The sequence below is a fragment of the Heteronotia binoei genome, chromosome 4 (genome assembly GCF_032191835.1).
Source record: "Heteronotia binoei isolate CCM8104 ecotype False Entrance Well chromosome 4, APGP_CSIRO_Hbin_v1, whole genome shotgun sequence".
Taxonomy (NCBI): Eukaryota; Metazoa; Chordata; class Lepidosauria; order Squamata; family Gekkonidae; genus Heteronotia; species Heteronotia binoei.
Window position 1 is genome coordinate 59583982 of NC_083226.1, and position 11475 is coordinate 59595456.

The window sequence follows — 11475 nt, forward strand, 5'->3', positions numbered from 1 at the left end:
TGAGCTTCGTTGTCAGTTGCGATTCAGCAGTCTCTCTAATCTCCCTTTGAAATTCCTTTGTAAGAGAACTGCTACTGTTAGGTCAGCAACTGAATGTCCTGGAAGGTTAAAATGTTCCCCCACTAGTTTTTAAATATTATGGTTTCTAATAGTGAAAAGAGCAAGAGTAAATATTAACAAAATTTGTGGTAGGGTATGTGCTTTTGTGAGTCACTGCTCACTTGTTCAGGCTTATTTCCATTTATTCTTTGCATCCTCCTGTACCAAGTTGAGACCTAGATTGCCTGTCTCATTACCAGTGCTGACATCTCTATGCCTGCTGCCTCTCTGCATATCACACCTAACCCTATCATGCCTGCTGTTGCATTGAAATAATCTGTATAAAGCTTATATCTCTGGTACCTCCTGTTACATTTTATGGCACACATGGCCCAGCTGACAAAGTGACATTTATGTCAGACATGGCCCTTGTAACAAATGAGGCTGACACCTCTGCCTTATTTGGCAGTGGGCCATATAACACCACATCACCCTCACAGTAGTTCACATAGCCAGTCAAGATGTGATTGCAGAGTCATTGAACAGAAAGGCAGGGACAAATGATCTTTAAACAAACACTACCTGAATTCAGTTTTCGTAGAAAAGGGGCATCTAGCTATAGATTTCTTCCCATAGCAGAGAATACCAAATGCGCCCAGTTCAAGTGAGACAAGTGTTCAGTAGGGGATGTTTTCCAGTTTCTGGTGTTGTGCCCTCCTAATTGCATTCCTTCTTTTCCCCTTGCTGCACACTGTGGTCATGAAAGTGAGCACAGACAAAATGAACTGCATCCTGATAGCTCCATATTGGCCAAAAAGGGTTTGGGATCTACTGAAAAGGGAGTTCGGGATGTTGTCAGCTGTCAAGGAGCTTCTCATAAAGAGTCCACTGCTCCATCATAAATCATAATGAGAGCTCAATCCATCTGGCTGCATGGTTAATTCAATAGTAATGGTCAGTGGTCAGATAGGGCAGCAGCTAATGTAAAAGTATCTGCCAGGAAATCCTCTACACAAAAATCATATAATTCTAAGTGGCACTGCTTTACTCATTGGGCTCAACAGTGAAGGCTTAGACCAAATAAGAGCACATTACCTGATGTTTTTGAGTATCTGATCACTTAAATATGAGGGTTTGTCTACATCCTCAGAAAATAGATCCTGTTTGGATCTATCCTCAGTAAAGGTTCACCTAACTGCAACTTCAGCTTTCCATGTGTGCTTGGATTCCTACACCATTTTTTCTCATTCACATTCAAAAGGTTTTTGAAGGGTTGTAATAACATATATCCTCCTATAAGTCCTCCAGTCCCCCAATGGAACTTGTCTTTAGTCCTGTCACAGCTTATTATAAACCAATTGAACTGTTAGCATATTGTGACTTGTCATCTTTATTTGTCAAGACAACATTTCTAATTCCTATCACTTTGGCTCAGCAAGTGGGAGAACTTTTGATTTCCCCTTCACCATGTTCCATCACGATAAGGTGGTCTTGCACCCAAGTTTAGAGTTCCTGCCCAAGATAGTATCTAAGATCCATATAGCACAGGATATAATTTTACCTGTATTTTTCCCAACCCCCGGACAGGGGCTGAAAGAACTTCACACATATTAGATGCCAGGAGACCACTGTGGTTTTATTTACACAGTACAATGACTGTAGAAAAATATAAAATATAAAAAAACCTATTTGTGTGCTTTAGAAGCCAGACAAAAGGGAAAGCAGTCACACCTCAAACCCAGTTCAGGTGGGTTGTATCTGCAATCCATCTAGTATATGAAAGAGCCAAAGCAGACTGCTTCTGAAAGTTGATTCCACCATGGCTCAGGCTCCCTCACCACCTGATGTGCGAGACATGGTTGTCAGTCTACTTTCATCAAGCATTATCCCATTGATGTGGATTCCAGAAGTGAGACAGCTGTTAGGAGAGCAGCATTACAATTGCTTTTTCAGTGACCAGCCTAAACCCACCTCCTTAGCCACTACTCTTCCATATGGGACTGCACAGAATACACAATGATGAAAACAGGGTTGTACTTTCCTGTAACTGTTCTTCATCAGGTGTCTTCTGTGCAAGCACACATTCCTCCATCCTTTCCCTGCTGTGTTTCTCTTTGATTGGCCTGCTCTGTGATGGCAAAGGGAGAACTGAGGGAAAAGCCCTTCTGAGCACACTGAAGATTTTAGAAGCTAGCAAGTGTAATCTCCATGGCTGGCCTGCACCTGTGCATTCCCCATGTGTGCCTGCACAGAAGACACTCAATAACAGTTACAAGTAAATGCAACCTTATTTTCTTTTTTTTTCTGTTAAGCGTGATAGTGTAGGTTCAGTTTTCTAGCAGTAAATAGAAATTCCTTAGAATCAGATATAGACATCAGTAACACATTTGGGAAATGGTTATTTTCATCTTGTAAGTCCTCAGAAATAAGAAATATAGTTAACATGAAAATGAAGACCAGTTGGTTCATCAAGATCAATGACGTATAGTCTCAGTGATGGACTCTCCAGGATCTCACACAGAAATTTTCACATCACCCTGGCACCAGGGTTTGAGCCCAAGACTGCCTGCATGCAAAGGAGATACTGTACACTGAGCCCTCCCGCCACTTAAATACATCGAATTGTAGTCATGAAGGTTTTTTTAATTAGAAAAGCAGAATTTTTTTTTTAATCAGCAAATCTTGCTAGGGGAGTTATGGCGGCTGTGGCTTTCACACACAGATGGAAGAATGAAAATCAGAAATAAAATCTATAATCTATCAGATGTAAAAAAATACTGAAGTATATGTTTACCCATCTACAAAATACGACAGTTGCAACTAAGAAAATAATGTTGAGTCAAAACGTTTTCCTTATAAATGTTTTAATTTTGTTCAGTTATGAAATAATATGTAATATTCAATATTGTATTGATTGTAATTTTAATATATATATTTAAATTACTCATAAAGATAGGACTGAAATCAGGGCAGAATAGTGCATCTGAGTCCCACTCCTAAATGGTGGTCCAGAATGATATACCAATTGATGCATGGAAATGGAGTAAATGCCTTTTTCTGGTCATAGTAATTGATTATCTTGTGTGATGATAAAACATCATGCTTGCTTGGAGATGAACAAAATAGCTTTGATACAAATGTATTGTGATAAATATGTACATATTTACAGGGAAGGTGGTATCATCGAAAGCAAGCTGTAAAGGAGCTGCACTGTACCCTGATACGACTACTAAATGAATTGTTACCATGGGAACCAAAACTAATGAAGGCCTTTCAAAGAAACAGGTAATTAGCTGGCTTCTCTTAACTAATGTGTCATGTAATAATTCATCATTAATAATATTAAGTTGCCTGTTGCTAGTACGGTTATGGTCAAAGAGCCTGATTTTATTGCACTGCCTTCAAGATTGGAAAATGTACATCGTTTTAAGTATTGCTGATATCTGATGTTCTGTTGAAGGTCTCGATTGAAAAAGGATTACGATGACTTCAGAAGGCAGCCAGACTATGAGAAATTTACTAGAGAACAGTGGACTAATGAAGACTGTGAAATAAATTCTGGTAAAGAAATTTCCAGTACATTAACCAGTGAGTCTTCAGAGCACTCTGAATTTCTGAAAAGCGATTATACTGATGCAGGTAGGTGTGGTGTTTTGTTATTATATCTGTGTAAATATGTTGTAGCAGTTCATATACATTGGTTCTTATTTGGAGCAGTGATGCTCAGTGACTTGGGAGCTACCCGTGGTTCTTTTGAGTACTTCCCAGAATGTGGCTACTTGTCCTGTATTCTAGAGAAGTGGGCAAGGCCCTTGTTGTGAGGCTTCTGGCTGGCTGGTAGTTTGCTCTTTGAAACCACTGATGCCAGAGGAACAGGTCAGCTGCAAGCCCATCAGAGGTGCAAATATCATGCCAGGGATGGAATGAAATATGGCTCTTTTGATAAACAATAACAGCAAATGTAGCTCTCTGAGCCATAAATTGAGTACCTCTGAGTTAGAGAGCTGGAGAAATAGAACATTGTAACCTTTAGTCCTGTATAAACTCAATTATTTTTACATATTTAATGCACATATGAAGCAATCTTATACAAAGTTAGGACATTGGCATATCTGGGTCAGTACTGTCTATTCTGACTGGCATTTACTCTCCAGAGTCCCAGATGAAAGTCTTTCACATCACCTACTAGACCTGATCCTTTTTCTGGAGACTGAACCTGGGACTTTGTATATGCAAAGCATACAGTGAGCTAAAGTAGTACCTTGCACTTTAAAACCCAGTTGTCAGTCAAACGACTTGTGAGTAAATTTCATACTTTCATAGTATCAGTTCCTAATGGTTTTCAAATAAAATTTTATGTCTGTTCAGTAATGGTTTGAAAATTAAATTGGGTACACTGTTCTGTTACTGTGTAATTAGCATGCACTTAATGAATTCATGAACAGTAATATTTAAAGCTCCATTCACTTGTGGCAGGCATTCCAACTATAAGTTGCTGTTAAAACGCTAGTAAATTCATAGAAATTTAGAAAATGTTGGCTTTTAAAAGCAATTCCTTTTTTGTTTTTTCAGAGGACATGAAACTGTCAGATGCAGATCTTGCTGTGGGAAAAGCCAGGCCACTAAAAAAAGAATTATCTTGTAAAGAAATACAGAAGACGCTGCCTAAATTTGTTAAGTGTCAGTCCAAGCAAAACAGTTACCTAGATGATAGCACAAAAGAGTTCTTGCCAAGAAAGAAACTGAAATTAAGCACAAGTGATACTGCAGTCCATGGCATAGAAATTGAGCTGTCAGTTGATGGCTGCCTGAATAAACAAAAACAAAAAGAATCCCCATATTCAGAATCGTTGGATATGACAGACTCCACAGCATCGATCTCAAGCATAACAAAGGGGACCAAACCTATCCAGGCTTTGCTTGCTAAGAACATTGGGAACAAAGTGACCTTAACTAGTCAGTTTCTACCCTCTGCGGGTAGAAGCATTGCTTCTTCTGAAAAGTTGATCATGCCTACTGTTGATTCTTCCCCAGTCAGTCCAGTGTTGTCCTGCCAGACCAGTTTGAAAAGCCCTTTGCAAGTGTTATACAAAATGCCACGTGGCCACTGTGTGCCAATGGACCTGCATAACAATTCAATGAAAATTCAAGTTCAGCCTGTGGTTGACTATAAGCCAGGAGACAAGGGCACAGGAGAAAAACTCATGCAGCAAGTTCTGATTTTGCCTAAAAATTTTCTCATCCATCACAGAGAAACTAAAAATGTGGGAAAAGATATCCTGTCATCGCAGCACAAGACTACAGATCAGCAATGCATCTCTCTTCCACAGCCAGTGGCTGTCCACACTACGATAGCAACTTCCCTTACAGCTTCTTCTGTAAATGCTGCTACCACATTTCTGTCCATCCCAGACTTCAAAAAGAATGTTACACATTTGCCTCCCGGGGCCAGTGCAGTAAAAAGACTTCCAGTGTTGCCCTCCATAACTTCCACAGGTAGCATACTTGCATCAGCAGCAAAAATGAGCCAAAGTGAGACTACTAAAACAAAGACTGTAGTTTCAGCTGCCTCATTCCCTGTCACTTCATCCACTGTTTCCTCAACAATTCAGTCTTTAACACCTCTCCCTCAAAATGTTTCTGCAGGCACCAGTAGTTCCTCTCCGAGACTGGCATCAGCACAAAAAAGCAATGACACTGGTGAAGCTAAACAAGAACTGAAAACAGTCTGTATCAGAGATTCACAGTCTATCCTTGTTCGGACGCGTGGTGGGAACACAGGAATTGTTAAGGTACAGACGAATGCAGACCACTGTTCCCCTAGCAACTTATCTCCGAGTTCTGTATTCACTTATGCACCTCAGCTTCAGGCATTTTTAGTGCCAAAAACCACACAGTTGACAACCTCTACTTTTTCACCTGTTACAACAGCTATGCCCAGTTTCCCAACACTTGTCCAGTCTTCTTTAACAACTTCAGCTTCCATTGCAACTCTTCCCACTGATGTAAATCATGTATTAGGGAAAAACATGGCAAGTGCATTTGGGCAATCTCATAACAGTGGTACTGTGGGCCATGGAATGCAAAAAACAATGCATATGTCCTCACCTGCTTTCTTGCCTCCTGCATCATCATCTAACATTGTCATGCCCTCACAGCCAAACAGTTCTGGAAACGCAGTTGGCATTCCTCCAGGAAATATTGGGCACACTACCTCTGGCATTACCCAGTCCCCTTTTTTTAATCAACAGGTTGATGGAAATAATACACAACATCTTGTTACTCACCCTGAGGCCACAGCCACATCCAGCGGAAATCTAATGTGTGGGGCTCAAATTCCAAAACTCATGTTGGTCACAAATCCACCCTTTCTTTCTTCCTGTGGAACTGCAGGAGTCAACATAATCCCTCCTCCAACATCTACTGGCCTTAGCACACAAAAACTGGTTTTTATTAATACTCCACTTCCCAATATCCAGTCAACCACCAATTTTACTGCAGAATCCTTTAAGCAGGCCTTCCCTCCCACTGTGAACAAAACATACGTTAAAAGCACAGAGCAGCCTCAGTTGGTCCTCATTCCTTCTACTGTGGGGGCATCACTAAAAGTAAACACATCACCAACTGTTTCTCAAATTAAAGATTTAAAAATTGGTGTTAATATTGGTCAGGCCATTATAAATAGCACAGGTAATGCTCAAAATGTTCCTCCAATTAACATAATGCAGTCTGCAGCTCCTAAAGAAGTGGAGGAGAAAAATAACCAGAGTGTAATTTTGCCGTTGTTAACAAGTGGTGATTTGCTTCCATTAACTTCAACTTTGGTGAGTCAGAGTATTACATCTGTCAGTGAGTCTCCAATTGTTTCAGCACAAGCACTAAATAGGTCTACAGCAGCAAATGTATGTTTAGATTCTGCTTTAGTGACATGGAGTGGAACTGCTACTGGAACACAACCTACTGTCTTGGTTGGAGGAATAGATACTTCAACAAAAGCAACACCTGTTTCAGCTACCCAATTGCGTACCTCTAATGCTGGAAATACTGTGGCTATATCAACTGTGAAAACAGGACATCTGGCCTCGTCTGTGCTGATTTCAAGTACTCAACCAACAGTATCTCATCCAAGTTTGTCTACTTTTCAGTTGCCAGTTACAGTTGCCTTGCCAGGACCTGTGAATGGTGCCCCTAAAATGATACATACAATTCCGCAGTTACCAGCAGTGTCAATTGCTGCACATTGTACACCTCTTTCTAAAGGACAACAGTCTGCACTGGTCCACTTTCAGTCTCCAGGATCTTCAGCTACTGTGCCAACAAATGGAAGTGCTCAAAAACCTCAGACTGTATTGCCCCCTAATCTACCAAATGCAGGTAAAGTAATTAGTCTTTCAAATTTAGTTCCCTTGCCTTGCTCACAACTTCCCTCTAATTTTGTAAAGTCAGCTCCTGCTCTCAGTTGTGCCCCAGTTGCCTCTACCACTCATACAGCTCCAGTTTCATCTGCAGCAGCAGGACATTTGAATGAGTCTTGTGTGCAACAGAAGATAATAATTAACACCTGTACACCTTTGGCACCTGGAACTCAAATAATGATCAGTGGCACTAGGTTCATTGTTCCACCTCAGGGCCTGGGAGCTGGCAGCCACGTTCTTCTCATCTCTACAAATCCAAAACTGGGGCCTCTGTTGACTATTAGTAATGGTCATGGGTTTCAAGGAGTGCCCCATGCCTCTCATGGTCCCCAGAAGATTACACAAGCATCAGATAATACAGTGAGTTGGCAACCATTGAAGCAACCCTTGAAAAGCTCTACCAAAATTGTGAACTCTCTTGGGACTGCAAACACTATGCCTATTGTACATGCAACACCACAAATAGTAAACAGTGTGGCAAAACCATGCACTCCACCTTCTGCAACAGCCCTGTCCCCTTCTTTGGTTACAAGCTCCCCACCCACTGCTATGACTAAAACATCTTTGGTTTCTACAACTCACACTGACAACTCCCAGGTACAAGATAGAGCATCTGTATTGCATTTGGACACATCTATTAAAAAACTGATGGTCAGCCCAGAAGGAGCTATTCTAAATGCTATAAATACTCCAGCATCAAAAACTTCCTCTCTCCCTTCATCTTTCTCTCCTGACACAGTGTCCACAACCAGAAATCCTGTTGTTGTCTTCCCTAACTTTCTTAAATCCAGCATTGGTGTACCTGATACAGCTGCATCTTGAATTTAAAGTAAATGAGCCAAGTTAAAATGTTGGGGCATTCTTTTGTGTATGAAAATAATTTATAATTGTTAATAGTTTCCTTAGCTGTTTGAAACATACCATACATGGAAGCAAGTTGTAAGCCCTTTTCAATTTGAGCAGCTGGCAGCTCTAAAATACAAGATTGTTTTGCATACCACCATGCACAGATCTGAATCAATTCAGGATTCTGCATGTGGCAACTTTATCATATGCCCAGCTTGTCCTTGCATGCTCAAATACAAAACTGACATCAGCTGCCCAGGGTTTGTAGACCTAAGGCCCAACTTTTTTTTTTTAATTGCTTCATGCTATATTGCAACTGCTTTCAGTTTTTCTTTTGGTTTAAAAAAAGTGAGGAAACTCCTCTAGATACTTTTCAGACTTGTGCTTTCAAAGGGTTGTTTAATAGAGTGGTTAGAAAAGACCATCTGTTAAGACATGTTAAAAAAATTGAGTGTTTTATTCTTGACTAGCACACTGACAGGGATATCCCTCCTCACAGTTTAGACTTTTCCAATCTTGTTCATAAACAGTATAGTACAGCTTATTGCAAAATTTCCTTTGCTTTGATTTTTTTTTGTTTCTAAAAAAATAAGCCTATTTATACATTGTAAAAATGCAGCCAATGGTGTAAAATTGTACATATTCCTGACTCCCTAATAGTATGTACTAAACCTACATGTAAAAAGAACTGCTCTGTCTTATTTATGTTTTATTTACATAATGTATAGTTTTTTAAGTATTTTAGTAATTTTGGACAAGTGTACTGTTTAGCAATAATGCAGAAAAATCTGCATGTAATAAAGTTGCTGTATCTCTTCTTCGATAATGCTGTATCAGTAACCCTGTAGACAAAGGAACACTTGACAGCACAAGGTTTATTTGTTTATTTGCATTAAGAAATTGAGATGTTGGAGTTTGCAAAAAGACTGGACTTAAGCACATTTAATTTACACATTCCATTAAACTAGTAGGATTTACTTCCAAGTAACTGTGCATAAGGCTGTTATTTTTCAGGCCTTCAATTTCTTCTTGCAGCTCTTCTTTGCATCATTTCTAACTTTTCTAATGTTTATAAACTTGCAGACTTCATACATTCCATCTTTTTAATTGACCAAAACACTAGCTAAATTTGATGTGTTCATTGGTTTAATGATACCAACAGACTTGTAAAAAGATAACGAATATTTCACTTTTTTGTATTTCTGACTCCTACAAGATTTGTCTTGGACTTTTTTAAAAGTGAGATATAAATATTTTAAATAAAATAAGACAGAGAAGCCACAATCTGAAGTATGAAGCCTTTCTGGCAAAGTCAAGTGACAGAATGTGATGTGCTAAACTTGTTTGCAGCCAAAGTGATTGGAGAGTAGCTTGCATTGTTTCAGGAATTACTGAAATTCAGTTTTTTTTCCTTTTAGCTGTGGGAAAAGCATTTAACAGTACCTGGGAGAATAAGGAAAGGAACTGAATTGCCTAATGGCTATATTAGAATTAAGAAAATATTATTTCCGAATGAAAGTATGAGAGGAGTTAAGCAGCAAACACAAGAACTTTGATAACATATCTTGATGTTTGTTTACTATTTATTTTAAAATTTTCTGGCCTGCAAGCTCTCAGCCAAACAAGGTTTTTAAAATGTAAAGCATGTTAGTTGAGCATCTGGAAGAATAAACACGAGGTTTTAAACAATCCAGGAAATGAAGAAATGTCATTGCTACTTATCCTGCTTCCTTAATTTTTGTTTGGACGAATTTTAATTTTTGCAGGCATAGGCTCTTTTGTAGAGTTTGACTGTGGAATTTTAACTGAACTGCCTTAATTGTTTCCTCCATCAGCTGGTTTTCTTTTCACCTCAGACTTCATATTCATTCTAGGTGCTGAGCAATTAGTAGCCATTGGATCTAGTGTTCATTGAACCATAGTTACACAGATGTTCATGTTTTGTTAGACAACTGTCACTAAATAAATCATGTTTTGTGGAAGGTCAACAATTAAAGGTGAATGGTCCAAGGGAATGTTTAGAACTCCATACTGTGTTGTGCCAAGAACTACTTTTTGATATAGGTACTTCAAAAGTTTTGACTCTGTGGATGAAACATTGCTGTGTAGAGCCTAAACAGAGGTGGAATTTGAACTCAGTCTTCTGTGTGCTGCTCTTCTTGGCCTCTGCCCCTTGTTTACTGGATCTTGGAGAAGAAGTGCCTTCTGTCTTGCTGTGGACTCTGGAAAACCTTGGCCTGGTGCTTCTGTCTTACTCTGCTATACTAGTAGCTTCATTACCTGCCACCAGTATATAACAAAACTTTTATCCAACTATACTTGAGGTGGAACGGCAAGTGCTGCAACTAGTCCCATCTGTAACTGTATCAGAATGAGGGAGAATAAACCTGACGGTCAGCAAATGGATATTTTTCACTAGTATGCAGCCCCTCAACTCTCTTATTCTTTAGCAAAGAATGTACAAAAGATTGTTGTAGAGGGGGTACATTTTGGCTAAGCGGTATTAATATTTAGCTGACTTCTCTTGCCTAAGGGATTCAATTACATCAGTGTGATATGTATGACTTACTCAATTTATACTTTCCATGTGATCACAGATTTACTATAATCCCTGTTGGGCAAGACCTGATATAATTCCCATTTGCTGCTTCAGTTTCTTTAAAAATGCAAGTGATTGTTCACCAGGACAGCTTAATAGCTGCAGTAATTTACATCTGTGGTGGCAACTAATTAATACAAATAGTATACCCTAAAACTAATCTGACTAATAGTAATTTGGGGGGTTTTGATTAGAATTCAGTCTCCAGTTGGGCAAAACAATTTGGATTCTTTGCATACTTCTTTTCTAGTTTATTTTATCCTCACCAGAATATTTAACAGTTGCAAACAATCAAATTAAGGAAATGTATTTTGAGAATAATTTTGATTTCCCTTGTGTATACAATGATAAGTTTGTTTTGCAGGACATCCAGGTAATGTCACAACAGGCATGGTATTTAATACTGATTCAGAGGCAGTGTTGTCAGATGACTTGGCCATTCAGTTTCACTGCAAGTCCTCTGTCAAACAAAAGGGATTCAGAATTTTAGCTGTAATTGTCAAAGTTACTAGACTCTTTATAGAGTCTAGTAACTTATACTAGACTCTATAAAGAGATCAGGTTATTTCCTTGGTA

The 11475-nt window shown here is 39.1% G+C and overlaps 1 protein-coding gene across 2 annotated transcripts in view; it reads left to right on the forward strand.

Annotated features, from left to right (window-relative positions):
• BRD10 (bromodomain containing 10) overlaps window positions 1–9284 on the forward strand; it is a 43565-nt gene extending 34281 nt beyond the window's left edge. For both annotated transcript variants that reach the window (XM_060237367.1, XM_060237368.1), the window contains 3 exons: window positions 3209–3324; window positions 3500–3678; window positions 4612–9284. In XM_060237367.1, coding sequence (XP_060093350.1) covers window positions 3209–3324; window positions 3500–3678; window positions 4612–8276 — 3960 coding nt within the window. In that variant the 3' untranslated portion in view covers window positions 8277–9284. The remainder of the gene's footprint in view (window positions 1–3208; window positions 3325–3499; window positions 3679–4611) is intronic.
• Window positions 9285–11475: the final 2191 nt, after the last annotated feature.